Source organism: Amia ocellicauda, chromosome 5, assembly GCF_036373705.1.
Source record: "Amia ocellicauda isolate fAmiCal2 chromosome 5, fAmiCal2.hap1, whole genome shotgun sequence".
Classification (NCBI taxonomy): domain Eukaryota; kingdom Metazoa; phylum Chordata; class Actinopteri; order Amiiformes; family Amiidae; genus Amia; species Amia ocellicauda.
In genome coordinates, this window is record NC_089854.1 from 4,242,112 (window position 1) to 4,269,555 (window position 27,444).

The 27,444-nt window shown below is 44.4% G+C and overlaps 1 protein-coding gene across 3 annotated transcripts; it reads right to left on the minus strand.

Annotated features, from left to right (window-relative positions):
- Positions 1 to 224: 224 nt before the first annotated feature.
- On the minus strand, positions 225 to 25,806 carry cry3b (cryptochrome circadian regulator 3b). Of its 3 annotated transcripts, none has more exons than XM_066703363.1 (15): positions 25,624 to 25,806; positions 23,101 to 23,264; positions 14,223 to 14,331; positions 13,708 to 13,850; positions 13,266 to 13,450; positions 12,760 to 12,848; positions 12,332 to 12,472; positions 11,867 to 12,178; positions 11,094 to 11,245; positions 6,205 to 6,407; positions 4,884 to 4,997; positions 4,357 to 4,440; positions 4,130 to 4,225; positions 3,874 to 4,015; positions 225 to 3,491 (listed from the first exon to the last, which is right to left on the minus strand). In XM_066703363.1, exons 2-15 carry the CDS (start codon positions 23,256 to 23,258, stop codon positions 3,467 to 3,469), a joined length of 1,953 nt encoding a protein of 650 aa, XP_066559460.1. In that variant the 5' UTR covers positions 23,259 to 23,264; positions 25,624 to 25,806; the 3' UTR covers positions 225 to 3,466. The 3 variants fall into 3 exon arrangements, with proteins under 3 accessions (XP_066559460.1, XP_066559458.1, XP_066559459.1); XM_066703361.1 differs by having other exon boundaries at positions 4,357 to 4,443; XM_066703362.1 differs by having other exon boundaries at positions 3,894 to 4,015; positions 4,357 to 4,443; positions 25,624 to 25,804.
- Positions 25,807 to 27,444: the final 1,638 nt, after the last annotated feature.

The window sequence follows — 27,444 nt, forward strand, 5'->3', positions numbered from 1 at the left end:
GTTAAATACATCTCTTAAAATTGATGCTGTTAGGGGCGCTATAATCTAGTGACATTCAACCCTGGTCCTGAAAAGACAATTCAACACATTGTGGGGATCTTTCTATCCTCAGCGGCCAAAATCTTGGTGAAAAAAAATATAATATGAATGTGCCTAATTAAGTATTTATGGACATGTTAGTATGTTCTAACCACGTATGCATCTAGTACAGACGAAAATCCAAGAGCTGTTACAACAAATTTTATTTTGGTGTCATCAACCTGATTAAGCACTAATGGACAGTACAGTTTAGGGCAGAGGATATATATATATATATATATCTATATATATATATACACACACAGTATAAGAATGTATTGGTTTTATTCTTTTCATAGTTTTGTCATCTAGAAACTTTTCCCCCCCAAAAAAGAAACAAACAATATAGATAGTTCAATTTCTTCTTACAAAAAAAAAAAAAATCTACATTAAAAGATTCTGGAAAACACAAATAACATGTAATTAACTCTACAATACACAACACCACCATGGCCCGATACCCTACACCCCCAAGCGCAGGTTTGATTTTATTTTTTATAAAGAAATTTTCAAAAAAATATATGCCTTCCCTTCTGTGAGGGGTGACTGACTCTTGAGATTTTATAACCTAAACATAAAACACAAATATACATCAAGGAGTTTTCAAAGCAGACTTTTCACAGTAATTCACAAGTTAGTGCTGCTGGGGGGGGGCGATATACCAAATACATTTCCACTTCAGTGCTGGCTCTGTCAGCATGTATTAAAGTGTTGCACTAGAGAGAAGGGCACACTTGTACCCTGTCCTGGCTCATTAATTGCCATTTATACTTCATATACAGTGTCTTGTGGATTTACCAGTGCATTACGCATTTTACAGGCAAAGGACAGAAGGAATTCAATGCAAATCATTTTCCCCTCAGTCATTTTCTAGACATCTAAGGGATTCTTATTTTTTCTGAAAGGTGAGGATCAAGGGGTTTCTTCACCGGACAAGAGCACGACAGACAGACGATGCTCTTCAATTCAGGTCTAGATTTCAGAATATAGGACCTGTGCCATACAGTGCAGATCTGCTGCGATGGGTAGAAGCCAAATTGTACACTTTCCCAGGCCAGCTGCCTCCTGGTGTGTGAATGGCAAGAGAAATGCGACGTTTTCACAAAACTTTTGTCATTTTGGATTTTTGTGGTCGGGAGTAGTTTAGTCAAATATGAAGACAAAGGGTTTGTAGCAGGTAAATAACTCAACAAACATATTCTGAAGGTTTGATACCTTATACAGAAAACATTAAATAAATAATAATAAAAAAGCAAATTCATATGTACTGTATAGTCTATTGAATGGAGGATGAAAATTACCCATTCATTCCAACTGTGTGGAATCAATCTGCAGTTTCAATGCAAACAATTGTGTTTCTAGTCAAGGGAATCAAAAAGCAATAGCGTTGTATAGCAATAGCAATACACCAACTGCTTTATTTTTAATTATGTTTTCCCCTCACATCTGAAACTGGGTTATTGTTGTGAAGTGGTTATAAAAAAAAAAACCCTTTTTTTAATGCATCTTTCCCTTGAACTTGTTATAGAGGAGACTGATGCAACTTTTTTTTCTTCATTTGAAAATATCTATTTTTTGTTTTTATATAGATTTACATAAAAAAACACGTTTTTGGCCCTTTGGAAAGGCAGGGTGAAAGTAAGTGACTGCCTTCAGACATGATGACAGGAGGCCATTTTGTTTCAGATTTTAAAACAATGATATACCCCACGATCTGACACCCGTGATAAACTGCTCACAGAAGGCATCCACTGCTCCGACACTAGGAAACCAGACAACACGGGGCTGGAATGAGAAACCTAATTCTGCTGGTTTTGGCATGGTGAGTTTACAAGCAAGAAAGACACAGCAGTGCGTGTGAACCCCCAGGTCTTCAGTGGAGGATGTTGAGCAAAAAAAACTTAAACAAATAAACAAAAACAGCGTAGTGAAAGCCAGCTACAGGAGCCACACATGGATAGGGACCAAAAGAGAAAGTCTTTCCAGAGTTCCTTGCTAGGAATCCCGATTCTGACTATAATGGCAGAGCCAATCACAATGGATCTACAGTTAATGGTAGGGGCATAAATAATCACTCCAGGGATTTCTAAAAGATCAGGACCTTCAAGACTGAAATCCCATCATCAGAGAAGTGTTTTGTGTTGCTGGTAAAGCTCCTACTACGCGGAGACAAAAATAATAATCTGATCAACATGTATTATATATACACACACACACACATTTGCACAGTATCATAAAAAAAATACAAAAAAAATGTTCTGTATATGTATATACATATACAGGCATGTGCTGCTGCATTCACAACTATTTCAACAATATCTAAAGACACACAAACACTAATATGTACATATACATATACACACACCCATAGATACGTACATATGTGTCCGTGCGAGTGTGTATATATTTATTCAGTAGGACCCCCTCTGAAACGTCACAGCGCAGATCAAACTGCAGACGGGACACATTGGCTTTTAAAGCATCAGAGAATGTGTACAATATCACCTCAGGGGTTTTAAAGGGCTGTCACTCAGAGAGACCCCTCCCACCCCGTCCCCTGCCGTGACACACATGGGGGTGACGGCCCATGGCAGACCTGTTTCAAACCCCAGACGCCCAGGCCGAGTTTTAGTAAATTCTGCACCTTTAAAAAAAAAAAAAAAAATAATAATAATAATAATAATAATAATAATAATAATAATAATAATAATACGATCATACAGGTGCTTCAGGGATCAAACTCTAAGCCAAGATCTCACAGGACCCTCTCTGACCAGGACGCTTCCTTTTCCTGTCCTCGATCGTTTCTTTGATCCTGCTGTGATGTGTGATGGTACTTTTTGGTGAGAAAAGTAAACAAAACTCATTCTGTTTTTTCTGATTGGCCTCTTCCATCCATCACTCCACCCCCACCTTGTGAAAATCTAAACAAACATCCATCTCAACAGCTGAGAAGATGAATCGGTTTTATAAAAAGCGACTCGGTTTCTGCAGATCTGTTCACAGATCTCATCGCTTCATTTTACATTTCCTATCTTGTAGTTTTTCTTTTCCTTCCTCAAGTTCACAGGGAACCGATCGAGCCTTTGAGTTCGACAGGGAAGTCACAACTATCCACGGGCCACAAGAAAACAAAAAATATATACATATTCAGATGAGATTTTTCCATTTAGAAAGTTTTCACAGACAGAAAAAAGGCTGTTTTCTTTACAAAATGTATATAGAATATGAAATACTATTCGTGACTTTTTTCTTCTTAAAAAAAAAAAATATATATATATATATATATATATATACACACACACACATTATATATATACACACACATTTACAAAAGGTCTTCTCCGTTCAGCAGTTCAGTAGATAAAGACTCAGTAAGATGCCATGTTCACATCCTGCAGATCCTCGTTTTTCTGAAAGGAAATTGAAGACAGTGAAGTCAAATCCCATTCAGTGGAGGCGGACATTACAGATCATATATTCTACACCCAGTCACCGGTCAGTCCTAATGTGACATAAATAACACGAGTTTCATAACTGGAAGGTTTTACATGTTGGCTACAATAGCAAGACATGCAAGTGTGACTGAGGATAATGAAAAACACATTTTAAACAAGACAAAATGTCTGGGAAAGATTTCTCTTTCCTCCCAGTGAGGTAACAAGTTACTCTTAACCAACATTTCTTCTTCGCACATATATATGTATCGCACACAGACACTCGCACTCCTGTTTGAGAGGTATGGTGACCCGCTCTGTTCGCGGCCGTGTCCCCTCCCCCTGGGCGAGTCCTGACCTGTGAGAGGGCAGACTGACCTCGTGATCGTGTCTCTGCACCTTGAGTGCGGAGGAGCACATCTCCTCGTCCCCCCCGGCGTCGCACTCCGACTCCCGCTCTCGCTTCCCCGCCATGTGGCCCCCGCTGTGGCCCTGACGACCTGCAAGAGGAAACGTACGGCGCCGTCACAAACACTGGCAGTGTGGGCATCACAGACATGAGAGAGGGGCTGCGGTTCTGTGTGGTGCCGGCAGGGGGCAGCACTGGGTCGTACCTGGGTGCTGGGGAACAGCGAACTCGTGGGACCCACTGGACTGGTACAGGCGATGAGTGGCGCTGCCCTGGACGGGTTCAGAGATGGTGTGGAAGCCTAGGAAACCGCAATAAACAGCAGGAAATCGCCGTTAGATTCAGCTGCGTGACTGCACGTTTGCGAGTCCGCCTGTGAGAGAATGAGAGGGCGTGCGCACGTGCGCGAGTCCGTCTTTGAGAGAGTCTCACCGTGCTGTTGTCCACTTGGTCCTGGCTGCTCTCCACCATCAGGATTCCTGTTACCTCCAGCGACAAAACTCGCAGAACCCCCCCCTACTGAGACAAAAAATTAAAAAAGAAAAAAATAGGAAATTAAAACTGTGCTAAACTGTGGTGCCACCGGGATCTGCACAGGTCTGGCGTCTAGAAGATATGGAGGTCCCTACAAATTCAAGTCAGTCGAAACACAACACTAGCCTTAACATGAGCCAGAGTGAACTGGGGCCCTCGAACCCCAACCCTGTCCCAGACCAAAATGTAACCCTAATTTGCAGAATCAATCATATTACTCTCTTAACAACCTAAACGTAAGCATTAGACCATTCCTACCATCATCTGTCCCCCGAATATACACATCTCTTCTGTTTTTAATGGCAATTTCTCTCAAACATCAAAACCTTATGAGCAGTGACACGGCACTCCTGTTATCCTGTGAAATGCGTCTCTCCCGTGTGGGGAAGTGGTCCTGCCGTTTGCAGCCAGCCGGGGGCACTCACCGTGCGACACATTGTTCCCCTGTTGCTGCTGCTGCCCCTGTTCCCCCGGAGAGTACATCAGCATTCCCCCGTTGCCGTTACAGTTGTGGTTGGAAGGCACTGAAGCAAGCAGGCCTGGAGAGAGAGATAGAGACTGTGAGTGCGAGACAGACAGAGGTCAAAAGTGATCGATAGATCACTTGGGAGTTTTGAAAAGGCAATCAAAGAGGTACATAAAGAGAAAGCTTGACTGACACACACACACACACACACACACACACACACACACACACACACACACACACACACACACACACACACACACACACACACACACACACACACACACACACACACACACACACACACACACACACACACACACACACACACACACACACACACACACACGAGAGACTGAGTGCAAGATAGAGAAGAGAGAGTGTGTGCTGGTCCACAGGCTCACTGCACAAACACACACTGACACCAGCCAGCCTCAGGAAAAGAAACATACAATCAGAGTCAACCAAATCATCACACAGTACAAAGTAAACTGCAGTGCTATCGGGCCCTAAAAGACACGACACATTGGCAGAATACCTTAAATTAATAACGAACGAAAAACACAAAAGGATCCTGACCAAATACAGGCTCAGTGAGCACAGCCTGGCCATTGAGACGGGCCGGCACAGGCAGACCTGGCTGCCCAGAGAGGAGCGGCTGTGCCCCCACTGCCAACACCGAGAGGTCAAGACAGAGCTGCACTTTATTCTACAATGTGAAAAATATACAACATTTACAAGCACAATTCTTCCCCAAAATAGCAGATCTCTATGAGATTTCCAGACCTGCCAGACTCCGAGAAAGTGCCAGTCCTTCTGGGAGAGGAGACCAGCTGCATATTACTGGCAGCCCAGTATCCAGCTGCCAGCCACAGCCTGAGGGACACAGTGGACACCTAGTCCACTCACACAGGAGACACCCCTGGACACAAGCAATGACACCTATGCTACACCTAAGTATTATCATCAGTATTCATTTTATGTTTCTCTGAATTATTGTTTAATTTTACTAATTTAAATGAATCAGTTAATTGTTTACCGTGCATATGTGCATGTATGTATGTAAATGTACATGTATATGTTTTGAAACAGTATTTCTGGTCATGCCAATAAAGCACCATGAATTTGAATTTGTGTGTGATATGGGACTGATAGAGAGGTAAAGAGAAACCAAGTGATTGAGAAGGGAAATTGAGAGGAATAAATGGACACTCTGGAGCACTAAAAAAAAAAAAGAGCTCAGTTAAGAGAGTTTGAGTGTAGGAGGCTCCTGCTCTTACCCAGCCCTCTGTAGCGGGACAGCTGCTGGTAGATCTGCTTCATCCTCTCAATGTTCAGCCGGCTGGCCTCCGCATGGTTCACCATGGGCTTGGGGTAATGGACGCCGATGATGCACTTGGCTGCGCTCTGCACCGCGTCCGGGGCGTTCCAGGGGTCGTAGATGTACTTGGCGGGGAAGCCTCGGAGAATAGGTAAATAGCGTCTGCAAGCATGGGGAGAGATTAAACCACAGGGTCTCAGTGTCAGAACCACAGGAGCAACAAGAGGGGGGGGGGGGTGCATTTTGGCAGACAGTTTTGACCAGCACAAGTTCTTGGATAGATCTGAACGTTTGGGTCTTTGTGTGCACCACACAAGGGTGGTATATGGGATCTTGTTTAGAGAAAAGGAGAGAAAGACAGAGAGAGAAGAGCAGAGAGAAGAGGAGTCATTCTATGCCAGTCAAGGGCATTGTGTACCTTCCATGTTGGGGAGAAGCATTAGACAAGTTAATCCCTTTGAAATTTTAATGAGTTTAAGGAGAAGACCTGTTAGGAAGCTTCAGGAAATTACAATTGTTCATACACTAATGATACAAATGTACAGAGCCAGTTGTACAGATTCAAGAGCTATATTGATACACACAGAATGAAAACATTTGCAAGGAGGCTTTTTCACTTCTCATATTTCTTGCAAGCCTTCTTCTGAGTGACTATGGCTGGACTGGTGCAGGCTGCCTGTTCTATTCTTCCTTGTTTGCCTCTTGTTCTTTATTAGCACGGTTACAATATTTAAAACAAAAAACACGTTATCTCCTCATTCCCTCCACTAATAAAGAAGGCTAGCAGGCTGGCGCTTAGGACACAGTTAGTCTCTGCGCTGCCAGAGGATTTTCAATGGGCTTTTCACTTCTCCTACCATCGTTGCATTGAATACGTTTATTTTAAAGTACAGATTAATGACCAAGATTAACTGGGTCAGATCAGTCTGCTACTCAAAACCTATTTGATTGGAAGTACCATGAGAATGGGACTCCTGGCAAACAGGACTTGGTTACGTTGTAAATATTGGGTGACTGGCTCATGGATCCTTGGTCTAAAAAAGGATTCAGAAGGCTAGAGAGATAAACCCTGAAACAGGTCTGCCTGAGGGCTCATCTGTGAGGCCAAATATACTTCACAGCAACTAGGGGACTTTACATATACATGGGTAATGTTCTTATATAGGACACACACATATTTAGATGCACATATTGTGGCAAAGGAGGTGCACCAGCTGGGAACTGGTACCTTGTGCTGTATTCAGGATGGGGGGAGCAGTGCACAGTACTTGTAATGAGGACACAAGATAAACAATACAAAATAAACCCAGCATCACAAGACAGGGAATCTGCTCTGCTCAGCCCAGTTCAGTAGTACTGCTTCATTAGTGGAGGCCATCGCACACGGGATCCCTGCACGGTCACGGCTGCTCGGCCATGCGCTCATGCGCAGCACATGTACATGCCAATGTATCTGCATGAAGCAGGGTTGGAGGCACTACCACCACCCCCACCAACACTGTATATCCTGCAGTGGTTTTAATGGTGATTGCAGGACAACATGAAAAGCCATTACTGTCAAGCAGGTTTCTTTTTTCACTCCCGTGTCATGCAAGGCAGCCATGATCATCGGGTCTATGTTTTTGAAAGGGTAGCAGCTGGATCCAGTATGCGACCGCCGAGAGGAGCAGGGCGCTCTGCTTTGGGCGTTGAGGTCACACCGAGAGTCTGAGAAGAGGCCACCTACCTATGAGCCGGCGAACCAGAGCCCCTACCTGATGCAATTGGCGCAGTGCGGTGCATGGCGAGGTTTAAACCCGAGGTCCGGTCTGCTTTGAAGGCTACGGAGATCCTTCTAGCACGTGTTAGAAGGCACAGAGGTTGTGAGCGAGAGGTTCAGGTTTGCTCCAGCCCCTTAAACTGCCATTGAACGCGTTTGAGATGAAGGCGATTCGCGAACGAAAGCGACGAAACCTGCTGACCGTGAAACGAGCCGAGGCGCTTTCGCTGCATAATGTGACGGTCTGCTTTCGCGGTTAGATAGCCTCTTGTTTTTCCATGAAGGGACCGTAACCATTTTGCCAGGGAGATGTCAAACCTACCTCAGCAAGTGCTGGGATAGATTAACAACTTTCTGTGATACCATCATGACTACTGCAACAGGGAGTGATAATGACAATTTTTGATTTAATGTGATGGAGTGTATTTGGAAGAAACTGGACAATAAATCATTACATCCAGTAAAAAAAAGCCGAGATCTGTGCCGAGATCTCATATAAACAAACATCTACACAAATGACTAGCACTATCCCAAAGAATAGGAGCTAGGACTCCTGCTAAACTTTTCCTGGGGATTTGACTGAACACTCCCTAGAAGAGGCAGGTTTTCACTTCCTTAACAAGCAGTTAAAATCCCTTCGGACAAAACAGGGAGCCACTAACCTTAAGACCAGGCCACCACATTGTGCGGTGAAAACACTTAAACCTGGTTCACGGTTGACAGGCTACCATAAGCTTCAGTCCCGAATAGCTTTCGTCCTAAACGTAATCAATTACGATTTAACAGGAGAGAGGGAACGCTGAACTTTTCACTCATTCCCTGAACCCCAACAAAGGCATTATATATTTAATGCGTTTTGTTAATTTTAATTCTACATTAGCAAAAAGCACACGGACACTTAAAATGTGAACAGTTGCCTTTCACTGCAAGGAATATGGTTTTCAATACAAGGTCACAAAAAAGACAAATGCAATGCTCCTCAAGGCTGTTGTACAGGAATTACATTAGTAATATCAGGAATTGTAATGAACATTATGAGACCGATTCTTGCTCACTCAAAATACGTTTACAAAATAAACTGTGTATGTTATAACACATGTAGCTTTACTAGGATGTAATTTACAGCTCAAAGAATAAAAAAAAAAAATACAATATAAAAAGGAGACTATGTTCATTTCTCTGGCAGTTAACACTTTACATGCCAGAAAGAACACATTTCTCTAAATTTTTCACACACACAAACACACTAATAAAGAGAAAGCAACTCTTTGTGCCCATAGGACAAAACATACCACCATAAACAAGTTTCTTCCAAGAAAGGAATGAATGATATGAGAAATTAAAAATCACACAAAAATTGTGCATCAAATTAGTTACTGGCTATTTTGACGTTCATCCTTCTCTGGGTTTCCTCCTTGTGCATTTATGTAACAATGGAAGCTGCTGTGTGTTGTTTATTATATATATTTTCCTTTCCCCTGGGGTTCCACCTGGTAAGACACTCAACTGCACTTACCTCCCGAAGGATCCCGTACATGGTCCTCCGGCTCACAGGAGCTTGCAGGATTATCTTCGGCTCAGACTTGGATTTCCGCTCTTCGATTGCCAGGAAGAAAGCTGCCATTTCTCCCTTTTCAAACTACTGTCCAGGAAATGTCCTCCTTAAACCTGCCCAGAAACCTTGTTCTCGGTTGTGTATCTACTATTACAATATTGCGATAGCTTGTTTCGTTAACCCCTTCCCCCGTCAAAATACATCAAATTTGTACATCCCTGTATCAAATTAAATCAGTCCATACAAAACTATGCGATGAAGGAAACCCGATGAACAGTCTTATGAAGGCATCAGCCAAATAAGAATAAATGAACGATTGAAAGCCTCTAAGGAAGCTACAATATACAAGTCCAATCGGCCTCCTACCCTGGTTCTGGAGAGCACAAATCCTTCAGATTTTTAAAGCTCTTTCCAGTCTATTAAATGGATCTTGACTAAGTCAGGATTGGGTTCAATTAGATTACTGAAAACCAGATTCCCTCCAGGTCTAGGGTCAAGAGAGCCCAGTTTTGCACATGGTCGAGAACAAACGGACAGGTGGAAATGCTGATCATCAAATGCACCTGCCTGATAATCTCCTTAAATATGTATTGAAATACACACTCACTCACGCAGTCACAAGTGAATTTTAAATCAAGGCATCTTGGGCATCACTGTCACACACACAAACATACCATCCTATGCAATAATAAAATTAAAATAAAGACTCCTGCATGTGCCCGACCCGTTCAAGAAGTTTGAAACTATCGGAATACTGTAAGGGCTTCAAGTATCAGTTTTCACCAACGTCATTTTATTGCCAGAAAACTGATTCCGGGATCTTTTCATCAACTGGATTCCAATTCAACTCCTCCTGGCTCTACAACTAGTATTATAAATAAGCTGAAACAGTGCTATGCTAAGCAAATCATACTAAGTGCCAAAAAAGGGTCTGGAACTGGGAACACAAGGGAAGTACTGCAAGGAATCTCAAAGAGCTGGACTAGCATGAAAAAAAAAACGAAAAAACTAAAAGTACAACTGTCAAAATCCACTATAGACAACTCTGCCACATAACACTCCTTTATTTTAACTATACAGCTCCAGAATCACGTAGCCATCCAGTCATAAGCCTGTCCTATATGCACACTACCGAGTTTATCAGCGCCAGCACTGCAAGACCGGACCTACACACATGACGGAATCGAGCTAAACGAGTGGGAATCTGGCAGCCATTTTAGCATTAGCTTGGCAAATTGATCCCTTTAGGTCTGCCTCCACCTGCGCGATTCCGGACTTCGGACTAAGTTCCCCAAAATCTCTGCACATTATACTTATAAATATAGATATTTATATAGCGTTTATTCCAAAATCCCGCCAGTACCTCGATCTATGTTCCGCGATTTTATCTACCAGGCTAGTACCCGTGAAACCCGAACCCGTATCCCGCCACTGTTTGGAAACGCTGCCCCATCGGGCTATCTGTGTGTGACTGTGCATGTGTCGGGTCTGGTCTGCAAGCAGAGTCAGCGCGTCTGCAGGGAGAGAAACCCACCTGATGTAGTCACCATTGGGGTCCGTCCGGCGCCCGAAGCTCACGGGACAGTAGCAGTGGAAGAACTGCTGGAAGAAGGAACTGCAGGACAACCACATCCAGCTGCCGGCATTCACACTCCAGTCTGCGTCTAACAGCAGCTCCTCGAACACCTGGGGGTGCGCCACGACAGGCAAGTTCAGTTCACTTCAATCAACTACTGAATACGTAAACATTTTCGCGAACCTTCCAAATTTTTCACCTTTTTGCGAGGAGAAATGTTTCTGGACGGTTGCGAAGAATCGAAAACAGTCTAAATATTTAAAATACAAACTTAAAAACTTTGAACACATCATGACGCAATACATGGTAGACAGTGACTTGTAGACAGTGTTTATATTCAGGTTAATTGCGTCTCAGGTGCCTCCAGATCGTACTCTGCACAGACTATGCAGAATTACAGCTTTTCAGAAACTCCGAATACTGAAGTCCGGATTATGTTGTGTGTTGGACACGGAGAGGCTGGACAAAGCTCGTGGTGATGTTTACACTCACAGTGCCAAATCTAACCAATGATATTCAGAGGCACTACACAGTATTATGCAAGTATTTATTTTCGCAAGGAATGTAGTCATTTGGCGATTTTCACAGGAATTATTACTGCTGAAAATGTCGGCGTATAAGGGATTGAGAGCTAGGATGAAAACCAGAAACGGCCTGGCCCTCGAGGTTCGCATTTCAGGGACACTATACCAGTTGGACAACCAAACCCACCCTGGTTCTGCAATCCCTACCTTCATGCCCTCCTCCCAGCTGATCCACAGGTCTCCCCGGGTCAGGAAGCAGGCCACCGCATGCCGGGCCAGGTGGTGGATCCAGCCCTCCTGCCGCAGCTGGGTCATGATGGCGTCAATCCAGGGGAAGCCTGTCTTGGCCTCGGCCCACTTGGCCAGCGCCTCGTTGTTACGGTCCCAGGGGATGCGCACGCAGATGGGGTTGCCCTCCATCTTGTCGAAGCGCGGGTTGTTGGTGGCGGCCGTGTAGAAGAACTCGCGCCACAGGAGCTGCCCGTACAAAGAGAGGGACGGGGAGCTGTTCTTCTTCACCTGGAGACCAAGAGAGGGGGATGGAAAGCGTTAGAGAGAGGGAGGGAGTTCACAGCTTGAGGGTTTCATCGATGCACGCATTCTCATCACCCTTTTACACTGCGGCGAGGGTTGAGGAAGCAGTGGAGGGCCCATGCCGTCAGAGGCCAGTACCTTTCTGTAGAGGTCTGTGAGTTTGAAGTAGAAAAGGCGGCAGGAGAGGCAGCCGAAGCGTAGGTAGGGGCTGAGGCCGGTGGGGCTGGCCAGCAGGGAGTTGGCATTCATTCGCGGCCTTTCGAAGTTGGCGACCCAGGCCTGAGAGAGAGTGAGAGAGACCAGATGAAAGGGGAAGAGAAGGAGATAAACCAAGTCTCCCCTGTGGAACATGTCCCCCTCATCAACTGATCAGATTTGTTTTACAGGGCACATGTCTGGGCTTTTTGCTTCTTGCTGTCAATCTCCACATTAAATCTGGACATTAAGGTAAACTGTGCTTCAGTAAAAGGGCTTTTACTATTTTCTCTCGATTCTGTGCACACCTGCATTAGTCCAATGCTATATACGGACCTTCAGACTTGTTCACATAACTTCCAGACACTCACCTTCCTCTCCAGGTGTCTCTCTATCCTGGTCAGAGCCTCCGTCTCCCCCCCTGGCCACACCGCCGATGCCAGGCCTTCAATGTCGAACCCTGAGGTCAAGATGCGAGAGAAAACCCCATCAGGGAAGGGGCCAAGGAAACTCCAGTATCCGTTCTACTCCTACCACTAGGAGGAGCTTCTCATGCAACAATTACTGCACTAGAAGTTTTATAATAGGGATGAAAACCATTCCAAGATTTTTCTTCATTTCTTCTAGCTGAAAGTATTTCCAGTTTTACAGGTTGGACTGGTGTCTATCAGTGGATAAGGATCACGTTTACTCTTAGAGTTGATGTCTAAGTAACTGCAAGCTTGGCAGGAACAGAGAGCAGGAAATCCACAGAATACAGGAGCAGAGTCCGAAACCTCCACTTCATCCTCTTTGACAGTGTGGGGAAAACCCAGTCGTAACCGACCAGGCCTGTATAGTGACGGTCAGAACCTGTGAGCCCCCCCAGCCCTCTTACCCAGCTCCTCCAGCGAGGGCACGCCATACTTGTCCCCGTGGTCATCGGAGACAGGCGTGACGCACTTGCCCATGAACGCCTCGGACAGCGGCTCCACAGGCGGCTCGGGGGGGTCCATGCGGCTGATCAGGGTCTGGAAACGCTTGTAGGTCAGCGGGGGCTGCCCACCGTTCAGCTCGATGATCCTGGAACATGGGTGGGGGAGAGGGGAGCAAATTAGAGAAACAGGACAGGACACAGCACAATACAGTTCAGAGCACTGGCACACAGACACCACCTGCATATAGAGATGACACTCTGGGCGTACGTTCTGCATTATTAATTGCACGTGAACTGTACTTGAACATTTTTTAGGGTGTGTGTGAAAAAGTGGTGGAAATCGGTCAGTCACGGTCTTCCTGAGGAGAAGAGGAAAGAGCCATGCATGCTGCACCACGCCCACCTGTCTAGGTCGTACAGTGTGTGGGAGATGTTGACCACGACCTCGACGCCGGCCTCCGTCGCCAGCTTCTTAATGGCAGCATCGCGCTCCTTGCCGAACGGCTCCGAGTCGTACTCGAAGGTGAGCCGCGAGATCTTCCACTCCTGTGTGTGTATGGGGGGGGGAGAGTCAGATACACATTCACCTGGAAACAGGGGCCCTTGCAACTGCCCCAGCCATCAGCTATCAGCTGAAGGAGTCACAAGGGCAAGCAGAAAGCAAGTTTTGCTGGGCTTTGCAATGAAACCAGAGGCATGGCTTCTACAGAGAGTTGTGGGTGGGTGTATGTGGGAAGGGAGGCACAAGCTTCTCAGCCATATAGCTAGCGGAAGCCAATCCCCTAGGTCTCTTCAAGACATCACCAGAGAAAACAGCATTGATGTGCAAGATAACGGAACAGCTAAGTTTTTCCTATACCAAGTTCTAGATAAGCGAGTCAACCAATTCTCTCTGGGTGTGGTGGAGGAGGGACTTGCCTTGAAAAGCCGGGGGAATACGTTGGCAGGCTGCCCCCGGATGACGAAGAGGCGCGAGTTGAGTTTTCGAAGGTTGGCATCAAGGTCTTCCAGGCACTGCAAAAGGAACCTGGAAACATCAAGAGACACAGTGGAAGAATGAAGTCAAGAACAAAAAGAGACTCCCATTGCACGGTGGTTCACTTTGCTTTAGTGATGAATCAGTCATCTATTGAATATTATTGTAAATCAATTTCTCTGGGATTATAAAACTATTAATCTTCGTCATCCAGTGTGGAAGCTAAAAATGCCAAGAGGTCAGAGCCAGAGTGATTCGTCCCAATCTTATCCTTATGCTGATCACTTTGGGATACTCCTAATTGGTAGTGAGGCCCTGCAGAAACTAGTTGTCTGGGCAGATGTTTTCCATGTTTGTTCCCGATTGCAATCATATAATCCTGTGCTTTAAACCCAATGACGAGAGCGGCAGTGAAAAAGCCCATGACTATTCAAACGATCTACTTTCTGGTTCATGAGCAAGGGAAACTTGTGAACCAGCAAGAGGAGGTTGCTATAAAACCCAAACCACTCCAACTGAATAGCATCGATAAGCCGTCATTAAATTTTCCAAAGAAAATAAATGGGGGGCACTTCCAGAGAGAACAAACAAAACTGGGCTTTAGAAGAGCTTCCTTCGATTTAAGTTAGTTAGGTAAAAGCCACCCACTTCTTCATACTTTTAACACAAAGATTGAAGAAAAATAAAGAAAACTGCCCCCCATACTCACACAGCACTTTTCATTGGCAGCTATTCCTGTACAGGATCGGCAAAGCACTTAGAGTCAAGAGTATGCGTGGGCAGGGACGGCGTGCTTTGGGTTCGGTGGGGGAGGCGTTTGCGCCGAGTCCCAGCGAGCTGCATGCCCAGGCAGCAGCTGTGATCGTCACGTCTCTCTCCGTGCGTCACCACGAACACTAATAGCGGTGCTCTCCCCGCTTCCTGCTCACTGGAGGCCATCTCCAGCCGTGACACTCCTATTCTTTGGCCCTGCACTTGCTGTGGTCAACATGCCGTGCCATGGGGTTAAGTGTGTGCCCTAATTGGCTCTCCCCGTCAGACCAGGATCATAGGCAATCAGTTCCACTTTCTCATGGATTGTGTTCTCGAAAAAACAACCCACTAGAGTTAATGTACAAAACTATTTTAAGCTTCGGTGACTCAAAGGACACACAAAACAGACGTACAAAGATATAATTTTCTATTCACATCAATTTCGGTGGACAGGTAAGATTCTGCTCGATTGATCCGATTTAACAAGTTCTGCCAATACTTGCCAAGCTCATCTTAAGCACTAGATGCAGCATCACCGGTTCAGATATTTCCTGTGTAAGAACATCCTAGAATTGAAGCATCCTTTAAAAGATATCAATTGGACACAAACAACAAGCTCTGACGTTTGTTTTCAAGACCTAAATGTCATATTACCATCTCATCCATTTCTAGGGTATGTTGAGTGTTTATGTTCCTCACAGTAAAAGCAACTAAGATGAGGGCGGAAGTCTTTCTATTGAAAACATTTAATTAAATTTTCCACAACATGTTTTCATTCAGGGTAGTTGTTTTTCCTTTGAATTTATTTATTTATGTATTCATTCATTCATTGAATCCTTACAAAGCACTAGATTATTTTGGCTCAGAGACCCGACTTCCTGCAATAAGGGAACTTACATCTGATGAAGGCATTTACCCATTCAATTATGCAGTCTTTTGCATTAGTGATGTGCTGCTCAGGGCTGTGCCTGTATCTGTAGAGTGCGTCTGCGTTTCTGTAGCAGTCGCAAGCAGGTATGAAAGTGTGGCTAATATTAGGTACTAGTACATAATGTGCATCTAGACCAGACATGGCTCAGCCAGGACCGGGGGGGTGCAATCACTCTCAATTACCAGGAACCTCAGAGGCAGGGAGGTGGTCTATTGATTCTGGTTGCTGAATGTTGCTCATTTATAACTACAAATATTAAAAAACAGTGAAAGCCACTCCAGCAGTATTAAACAAAAGGCATGTTTACAGGACAAAGGGGAAAGCCGTTAACCCCCAGCAGCCAATCAAACCCCCATTAAGCAGCAAGTGTACTTCAGCTGCCACGTTCTGTCTGCCTCAAAGCAGCACTATGGGCGTCCGACTGCTTGTTCATTCTTTTTCAGATTGTGTGTTAGTTATCTTTGGAATCGAGACAGTGTTACTCGTGAGAATGGCTGCAGGGGACTAACGAGTTCAGAAAACAAAACAACGTGTGCTGATGAGGAATTTCACTCTTCAGGATATGATTATCAGTATTTAAAATCAACAGCTAGGTGAAGAAGCCACGAACAATGGAACGTCCATGTGGAAAGTTACCCAGACAGTTACCCGGCACGGGGCGGTTTGATCTCAGGGTCAAGCAAGAGTTTGCAGTCAGACATAACTCTTATTCTATGGCTTTAGACAAGGCTCCCAGGCCTGCGCTGGGCTTGGGGTCTTCATTCACAGATACCAGCACAGGAATACACAGGAGACATTGTGTACCACAGGGGACAGAATCACAAAAACCTTACAACAAACAATGGACCTTCATCACGATCTACAATTACGGTCTATAGTGTCCAGGGGAAAATGTGCTGAACAGCTTTAAAAAAATAGGGTAAAAAAAAAAAAACAGCAGGAGAATCTTTATGGATTTAAAGATATTGTAATTTGTTTGTATTAGTTTTTCCTTTTTTGGTTATTATTAAAACATTGTGAACGTGTAATGGATTATAAATTGTATTATGTCTGAAAAACAATACAATGAAGAAATATGCATAAATACATTCATAAATCACAGTATGGGCTTGCTTACAGATGACTCGCAGTATTCAATTGGAAAATTATAAACCCCAGGATGACTGATCGAGCCATCTTGTTGACATCAGAATCCCACACTTAAATAAAGTGGTCAAAACAGGAAGTTCAGAGCACACTGAGCACATCTCTCACCCACCCCAACACACAAACGGACTACATCAATACATAAATAACCCAAGACTGTGAACGAAAACTCTGCTGTAATTAAGAGAAATGAACCTCCGACCTTTTGGGTCTCTTCTTAATTATGATGGGAAACAGAGCTGCGTCATTTGCTTAATTCATCAGACAGCAGAGTCTTTGAAGCACACCTAACTGACCTTCGGTCTAGACAGCAAAGCCACCAGTAGCCGCCCCCCCCAACCCTGCTCACACACCCTGCACCAGTCTCTCAAGAGCACAAACTGCACAGTGACACGCTGGTGGCGAAGGATTCAGTCTGCGATAGGGTTTTAAGTTACTTGAAGGGATACAACCGATCAGCCACAAAAGTCACAAATGCAAAAAGTCGTCTTTCCCACCAGCTCTCAACCACAAAACAAAATGATGCCCAAGGTATATCTGAGGCTGTGAAGGCTGTACTTAAAAACCCTGCAAATATGAACTACGCTAGTCGTTTTTGGTGTAAATTGGTACCGCACTACTTTACATATTTAACGACATTTTTGTGATTCAGACATTTTCAAGGGTAAGAGTCATGAACCCCCCCGTAAAGGCTGCTCAGCCAGGCAGCATTATTTAATCAGTTACCGAATCACAGAGACGCCCTCATCCATTTACAGTTCTGAACACCTGTAAGATGATGCTGGGTTGCCAGAAAGATCACAACCGTAAACAGACGATTTTCCCTTATGGCTAATGCAGCCAGGCCAGGCCTCATATCATGAGAATATTTTTAAATAAGGTTAAATCTCCTTTAAAATTCAAACTTTTGCACTTTCAAACACACACACACACACACACACACACACACACACACACACGAAATGCCAGTGTTTATATCGTTTAAACATGAACCATTTGAGGGATACATTACACAAAATAAATGATTACCCTTTGGTTGATCTTTGTCAGAGATTGCAAACCTAGCGAAAAAAAACGTTGTGGTTATTCTGCATGAAGCATGCAATATTTTCCTCACTTTGGACCCAAAGTAAAAAGTGTGTTAAAAACTGTTTCTGAAGCAAAGGACACAAGAGCCATTTTAGTTAAGCAGTTACGCACACAACGGATACCGCAGGGATGCAACAGCCCTGTTTACAACTGCCCCGTTTCAATAGGTGCCATGTGGAATACAGAATGGATATTTATTAGTTTTTGTTTTTTAACTGGTGGTATTCTACGTCAGCAGGGAGGGAAACTGGTCCACCGAGACGATTCCTCACTCAGAAAGAAGTAGCTCACGTGTAGAGTAGTCAAATGGGTATTTAAAGACAACAGAGATCAGAGTGAGGACATACTGTTCCTTCAACAGGATGGAAATATTTGCCCCGAGTAGTCTGGCTGAGTAGCACATTCCTACTAAGGCAATCCTGGGATTGTAAGTCACGTTTGCGGGACAGGAGCCAAGAATACATCATGCCTTATATAACAGTCCTGCCCTAGATAGCAGTGCGCAGCCGCGGCCCCAGACGTCAGCCCAGTGACCTCAATTCTGCAACGGCACTGGGGCGGCACATAGGAGAGAATCAAAGGTACAAAATACACTTTAAAAGGAAGGAAAAAAGAGAAATGCAGCCAGCAAACGCACATCTCATTGGGGCTGCACAACTGGGAGATGGCTGAACAACCACACAAATAAAGAATCGAGCACAACAAAAACGGGAGACGAACAGACAACCAAAACCGACACATAAATGACTAACAAAATCAACACTTTAAACATAGAAGTTGTTAAAAATGTACAAACAAAGCAGTAGGGCAAGACTGACACTGTTCTCCAATACCAGGGTCTCTGATGCTGTGGGAGTGGGGGGCTTTTTACAAACAGGTACAGCTAATCCACACATTTATTCAGTCTTCACAGGAATGCATTGTATCCACCCCCAGACATCTCCCACATTGTGATTTTGGCTAAAGCACAGACAGAGGTGCGGAGGGAGGGATGGGCTACATTCAGAACAACAAGACCTACACAACACCAGGTCGCCTAGCAACACCCACGGAAAACACCGACACTGCAGCCGCGAGGAACTAAATACACCCAGGAACGACGGCAGCAACAGAACATCATCTCGAGAGTCAGTCTTTCATTTGTACACACATTTGCTATGTTTTTCTTATTATAATAATTGCCCTTTGTCACACACAAAGCCCCCAGCTCCACCAAACTGGAGGAAACCGGTTTGACCCGTAACCAAAACCCACAGTAAATGAAATGCTGGGAAACCTCACCGACCCGGCCTTTAACAAGTGGGCGTTAGAGAATTAGGGGTTTAAACTTCGTCACATACATCTGTCAAGTATGTGTTTGCTTTGCTTTTCAACTCTCAAGCGCAGCGCAGCCGGACAGTATTTCCAGGCCTGGGTTTCGTACACACAGGCCTCTTCTAGCATTAGGGTGTGGTATTTATCCAGTGACCACAGCTCTATGAATTCTGCCCGTTAGCGGAGGGGCTCGCGTATCAGTATTTTCTCGACCCGTTGCTCGGGGTACAATGTCGAGGAGCTGTGGTTTGGGAGGGGAGTGGAGCTGCCGGGACACCCGCTTCCTGCAAACAGGCAGATCGCTGGAAAGTAGGTCATTGCCTTGACAACCAGTGACTCACAGGAAATCTGACACTGTGGCACACTAACCTCAATGTCCTCTACGTAAGACTTCATTTTTCCCTGTCTGAGGTTTTATCATCTTGTGCTTTATTGTGCTTTTTTATAACACTTACTAGAACAATCATGTGAGCTCAACAAAAACATACCACGACCGTCTGCAGACAGAAGACCCACAAAAGCACAAAATCTGCAGCCCAGGCTCAGGGGAAAGTAAACCACCGGGCGAAGTCTTAATTTGGAATATTCTCTCCAATCCAATCGAAAAGCAAAAACGCCTTCATTAACTCTGGATGACTGGATATGCCGGTTTTGCGCCGTCATGCATCTTGTTGACTCTTCGGACAAAGGCAGGAGTGCAGTGTAGAAAAGAAGGTCATGTGAACCACACACTAGCCTACATACGGAGGTTATATAAACCCCGGAAATGAGTTACAAGATGACATCAATGCATATCTCATCAGCTGGTACAATACAGCTCACTGCTTATGAAACATGCATGTTTTTTTGTTTCTTTTACCTATAAGTTTAAAACCAAACTGCAAACAGACAAGACTTTATAAGGACAATTCTGATACTTATAGTTTGGAATACTATAAACCTATATATGTTGAGTTCATGTTTTACCTTTTCAAAATAATGAATGAAATGCTTCTGCCCTTGTTAAAATTTACGGTGGTAAATGAGCAGTTTCCCCACGTATGTTCTTCTCCAGTGTACACCACGTTTAACTGCTAAAGAAAGAGTGCTTTGGACTAGCGAGAACTAAAAGCTCCAGGACCGATATCTAAATCTGGGAACCACATTAATACACATATGATGACCCCGTTGAAAGCATAGGTGGGGGTGGGTTTGTAATGTATTATGATTGTAGTAGGTGATTGAAAACCATATTGATTCAGATACTACTAATAGCTTTGACTCATGTTTAGCCACCACTCGTACGACCTGAGGGTGGCTCTGCGCATCCTCGGCTGATTATAGAGGCGCTCGGAGATATGGCCAATTACAGAGCCCTTAGCCCAGGTCGATTACTTTCCTTTGCCGTTTCCCTGGAAAAACACTGTCCTACTTTTACTTATTTTTCTAGGGCATCTTTCTTGTAGGGGCAGGTCAATTATGTGCTCAGATCTCAAAGAGTCGCAGCAGAGTGCCAATGCCAAATACTCCAATTCACCCTGCTGTGCTGCCCAATTAGAAAACGTCCACTATGTGCATCGTCCCCCCCCCCTGCCAAACACCAGACATTCCCCATCCTCATCCACATTTGGTGGTTTATAGTCATCACAATGGATATTTTCTCAAAACCTGCTTACGATAACTGCAGTGTAGTAGGTGAATCGCCTCTATATAGCTTCAAGAAGTCCTTGCAAGTCTAGTAAGGGAAAGGGATATCGAAGGGTTTGTTTTGGGAGGAAATGTGTGGACTGTGTGAGGAACCTAAGTTTTCTCCCCCCCACACTGTTCAGGCTGCGGACTCTGCTCGGCAGGGCAAGGCTGGCGCTCCTATGGCGCCTATCCACCTCTCTACACAAAAACCTTTTGTTTTCCTATGCAATTATAAAATGTGACTCTAAACATGCAGAACTATAGCGAAAGAGAATGTAGGCCTGAAGACCAGATGTTTTATAGTGTTCCCTCTGTCAGTTTACCAGCAATCCCCTACCCATCTTTGAAAATATACCACAGTGTCTAAATATAGCACATATCTACAGCACAGATCTGACGACAAACGCTTGGGCGGATGCAACCAGGGGCCGAAATAAACCCTGCGCTGCACTGAAGTCTTAAAACACAAAAACAAATGAGGAACAATGTATTCAGCACCTGCAGCTCTCCTCCCTCGGTCAAGTACAAGCGATCGATACAAATGCATCGGCTGGCACTCGAAGCTCTACAGGGGATTTATTTTGAAAACAACCATCTGACGAATTTATTTACAGTCTGGTTTTCTCCCTGCTTTGAATGGTTTAAAGCCAAGGTCTCCCGAAATAGCAGACTGTTTGGTTTTCCATTCCAGGTGTCCGAGACAGCCGGCCCTTCAGAATGATTCCCTGGATCCCATTAACCAATCAACGGCTCACTCGGGCACCCTACCTACCCCAGCGCTGTGAGCAGAGAAGGCTATGGGCCCCCGCGGATGGGAGGCAGCTGGGACATAAATAAAGACTAAGACTATACAGTGAAGGAGAAACACACGTCCAGTAATTACACATCCACATCTAATGCTCTCATTCCCCAATCTCTCAGAGTGCTTAATTTTGCAGAGCACACAGATTTACTGCAAAACTCTTGAGATCCTATTAATGCTCTTCAAAACAGAACCGCAAAGAACTAGCAGTCAGACCCATTAGCCGGGTTCTGGCCTTTCCTATCCCATGCGACAGCAACATTCAGGAGTTAACTGGAAAGCACACCGCTGGCAGACCAGAATCGAGGCTTTGAAGGACAGAAATTCCACAGGAAGTTTTAATTGGCATCTTCAGCCTAATCAGAACTCCCAGCACTGTTTCAGACCGATGCTCTTAGCTTAAAAGCATTTTGATTTCGAAGCCGATCCACATCAGGCTTTCAGATTCTCTCATTATTAAGAATATTTAAAAAAAGCTTTACGTGACTTGGAACTGTGTGTAGACCTTCTGTGGTTTTTGCTTTAAATAACAATGAGTTGAGAATCATTAATGGAAAATTCAAGAGTGTTTGAATTGTGACGCCACTAATGCAGCAGATGACATTTTGACATTTTGCTAATGGGCGGCTAGATTTAGTATCAATTCTAGGACTGTTTGCACATATTACACCCTGGGAAACACACGTGAATGCATACAATTACACATAATGCAATTCCATTTAAATTGCCCTTCTAAAAGTACGTTACTATTTTAGTCCTGTGGGTCACAGTGCAGCTCCCAGAAAACAATTGGTATTCCCCATTTCCACCTCAAATCACCTCAATGTAGTTCAGATCCCAGCAAAACCTCTTAGCAAATTACTTTCTTATTCAAGTTAAAATAAACCTGATTTCCTCCCTTTTTGTATATACTCTGAATATCCCAAGCTCGACATTATATCTTTGAAACCAGTTTACTTTACACTTGTTCCTAACAGGAGGAGGCTTTGACCGCTTCAAACGAGCTCAGGACCCCTTCTCCAATGCAATATCAAGTCTTGTATGCTTTTACAGCCACACTGTTTTCCAAGGCACAGTGGTGTATAGATCAGCACAGCGCAACACAGTGGACACTCACCTCCATCTGTTGACTCCCAGGTTGGAGGAGCCAGCAAACCAGGGGTCCAGGAAATAGACACAGCGCACAGTGGCAGCCCCCCGCACAGCTTCCCTCAGGGCTGGGTTATCATGCAGACGCAGGCCCTTGCGGAACCAGTGGATGGAATTTGGGCTCATGGTTGACTGGAGGGAGAGATTAAAAAAACGGAAAGGACAAGTTCTGGCAAAAGACAATATAACTGGAGCATTTTAAAACTCAAAGCATCTTAGGAAGGGTATAAATTATGAATGAAAATACATACAATATAAAGAGATAGAGCTTTCAAAGCACTGTTTTGTAAAGGTCTGGTCATCGTGGCAGAGGAGTTTGATTACGGTCTTCTAATCCCTCCTTTTGCAGGTAAATTGAACACAGCTATGCAGAGAGAGCTGCCACTAAAGCATTCTCATAGAAAAATAAAATTTCCACTACAAATATCTTGATAGCATTCAACTACAAAATATAGGAAAAGAAAAGACATCTAAAGCGTTCATCCTCAGCCTATATACTCGGCAGTGGTAAACTAGTCTGACGTTAAAAGCGTAGCACACAGGCCAGAATTGGGACTGACACGCTGCATGCAACGTTGGAACAGCAGATAATGCCTTAATCACAACGAGCAATGTTTCTATAAAGAGGTTTCAACTGCATGATTATGCATCAAACCGTGGTGCTTTTTTCTCTACAGAGTAAGTCACCCCCCCCAACACAGACCCTCGTCAGGAGAAACAGGAGGAGCAAAACCTGACCAGCAGACCATCTCAACATCACTGTGAAAACCCACCAGCTCCACTTCAGTTCAAAAGAACAGCGTTCATCAATATTATAACATGCCTTCGTGGTTATGTATCTACCCTTGACCTGTTCTTCTGATGGCTGTATACCTATAAAAGCATCTAGGTGAATATAAATCAATTTAAAATTTAAATAAAAATAAAAAACTACCATTATTTGATAGTGAGATCATTTCATAGACAATTAAGTTAACAAGTAGCACCGATAGTCGGGTGGGAAGTATTAAAAGACACAGTGTATAACCTCTCTAGAGATCAGACACAGCTCCTGTGTACACAGTGTGTTACTAGGCAAGGTGTGGAGCTACAGTCTGGGGTTTGACCACAGAGCTGCGCACTTTCACACGCAGACGGCTGTGCAGTCAGTGCAGACACCGCAGACACCGCAGCTCAGCGCAGGATGGGCATTCAATGTCCGCCGCTCTTTAAATAAAAAAGGACCCGACCACGTGTTTTCCCTGGACAGCAGTTGCCTCAATCTTCAAACCTACAGGACTCATTATGGCTAACGTAGAACAATATAAAGTAGTCTTTAATCCAGCAACTAGAAAGTGATTAAAAATAAAACTGGAGAACACTGCATTTCGAATTAAAAAGTAATATATTTATTTGAATTTCAAATGCGGATATATTTCAGAAAAAGTTGTGCTTGCTAAAAAACAACTTACTTGATAATGTAATAATTCACACAACAATTATTATTACAAACATCAACATATATATTAAACTTTTTTTTTCATTGAACTTTTCAAATAGTTCACTAAGCAGGAGGATTTTTGTTTGTTAATGTGCAAATTATTTTACCATTTCAAAATTATTATTATCCATTCTTTGGTAATATGTGATCTATGATTGAATAATTGTGAGTAAGATCTATTATTCAATATTGTACGAATGAAAGCACAGGTTTATATAAAAAAGTGAATGAATGCGCAGAACTGGCTGCGCACCCAGGCTATTCAATCAGCGAATATGTATTACTAAGAATAATATAATAATAAATACTGTTTTACATACTTGGATAAAGGCGTTTGCCAAATGTATGCATTTATAAGCTTGCTTCTGTTATAATTCTTGTTGGAAGAGTTCTTTATACAATTTCTATGGTACCAGTACTGAAACTTTCAAACTGTCATCAACCCAAGAAAACACATTGCAGGCAAACAAACTAAAACAGATTATTATTATTATTATTATTATTATTATTATTATTATTATTATTATGCACTTGCGTTTCTATTTATTTTCAAGAATCGCTAAATCTGAGATCACCTACATTTGCAATACGTGCATTATACTGAAAACAAGACGTCCCTGAAATGAACTAACTATTCTGACACATGCGGATTCATCATTGTATTTATACGTACATATGACATACATACACCCCTACATACATGTAAATCACCATGATATTTTCGTTTTATATAACCTGTCCAAAATGCCAGCGCACTAGCCCTGCAACCGGGTCAGGCAACGAGCAGGGGCACAAGGACACTTACAGCCGGAACATTTCTGTGAAAGCCCAGGAAACAGCCCTCGTCTCGGAGAGCCCTGTCGCTCCCACTGCTCACCCTGGCCGGGAGGACCGGCTTCAACACACCGGCGCAGGAAGGGGGTCACCGCCACGCCGGTTATATAACTGCAACTCCTGCCCTCGTTTAGCGCCTTGTTTCCCTCAACACGCATGCACTCGGACTTTGCTTACCTGTTGCAGAGGTAAAAGTCCCCGGGATGGTGTCTATGTCATCCTCAGTAGGTGCACCGTTTCACCCCAAATTTCCCTCTGCGCGACTGCAAGTCTTGATCTGCGGCTCAGCCCCGCGTCCCGTCCCTCTCGCCGGTTTCATAAGAGTGTCCCTCACTGCGCAGGCGCGGCTCTCCGCTCACTCAGCCTGCGTGAGCGACAGGGCGCCCGCAGACCGCGCCCTCTGATTGGTCCGCCGGGGCCCACGTGGTGCTGCCGGAGTCACGTTTATGCGGCGTGGCGCGACACGGCCGCTCGGGGCGCGCGGACCCGGCCTCAGGTCCGGTGAGGCACCGCGATGTCCGGACCACCGGTTTGGGTGATGTTTTTGCGCCCTACAGTAAGTTACAGTGAAGATTTAATAGTTGTTACGAGACCCATTCAATATGGCGTGACCCCGCCCCGGCCGCGAATCGCCGCTGTGATTGGATGGCCGTTGAAAGTCCCGGATGAGCACGGGTGTCACTTTTCTTTTTTAAATGCTTTCCCCGGCTCGTAAGTAGGCGCTTGGCTGCGCTTTATGGTGCATTCAGGACTTTAGACTCGCGTAGACAGCGGGGGAGAAGCAGTGCGTGTAATATTCAGTAACAAGTGCAGCACCATTCATATCTGCCGTGTGTGCTCGGCTCAGTTTACTCACTGCTGTGTGCAAAATCCATTTTTGCAGCTCTAGGGAAGGACACGGCTGCTTTTCGCTGGCCATTTCAGCCCTAGCTTTGGAGGCAGATAATAAAGTTCACAAACGAGAGGAGGCCATTCGCCCCATCGTGCTCGTTTGGTGTCCAAGGATCCCATCCAGTCTATTTTTAAATGTTCCCATGCAAATGCTGACATGCAATCCCAGATAAAAGTTTGCACTGACAGTGTGTTCAAAGACCAAAGAGAGAGAGAAAAAAGAAAAGAAAAACGCAAGTCCAGTTTATTGCGCACGGATAGTGTGACTTAACTGGCAACAATTTACATATTCAGACACAATTATATAAACGGAATCAGGTTTCCAAAAGCTATAGATCGGTGCATGTGGAAACATCTTGCGGAGGCAGTGGATCGATATAGGCTGGTGATGTATAGATAATAGCAATTGTTTGATATATGTGAGTAGTATGTGTACTGAGTCCATTATGAATGCATTGCATGTTTGTCCTGCTGTTCTGTCTCCATTGCAGCGGACTGTTGCTATTTTTGAATGAGCCATTTCCGCCCCCTCTCACTCAGACAGCCGGTCCTCTGACGTGTGCGGATCCTACACACTGCCTCTCCTCCATTCATGCCGTGTGTGCAGAGGAGACCTGCCCGCACAAACACTGCCACACACTCCTACAGCCGCTAAATCCGTCTCTCTCTGCGCAGGGCGGCCGGCGGATCCTGATCCAGATATCGACCCGTTCTCGCAGCTGACGTGTGGCCTGATCGATCACAAGTGCTACTTGTTGCTGAAAATAAAAGTAGCATCTGTCAGGCTTTGATTCATCTACCAGTTTGCATGTGAGAACGCGCATGTGTGAGTCTGGTTAACTGTATGATGCTGATGATATACAGTGATATTATATACACGACGGGGATGTTGGGAAAGGCAGCTCTTATCTGGCGAAAATCAATAATAATAGCAATACTTTCATATACTTATAGTAACTAACATACTATCACAAACATGAACATACTTGCCGTTATACTACAGCTACTTACCTACATACTTCACATAGTATTACGGATAAAAATACTGCCACATGCAAAGAATGTTCAGATTCTAGTCTATTATGCTGCAGGCATGTTGGCATTTTT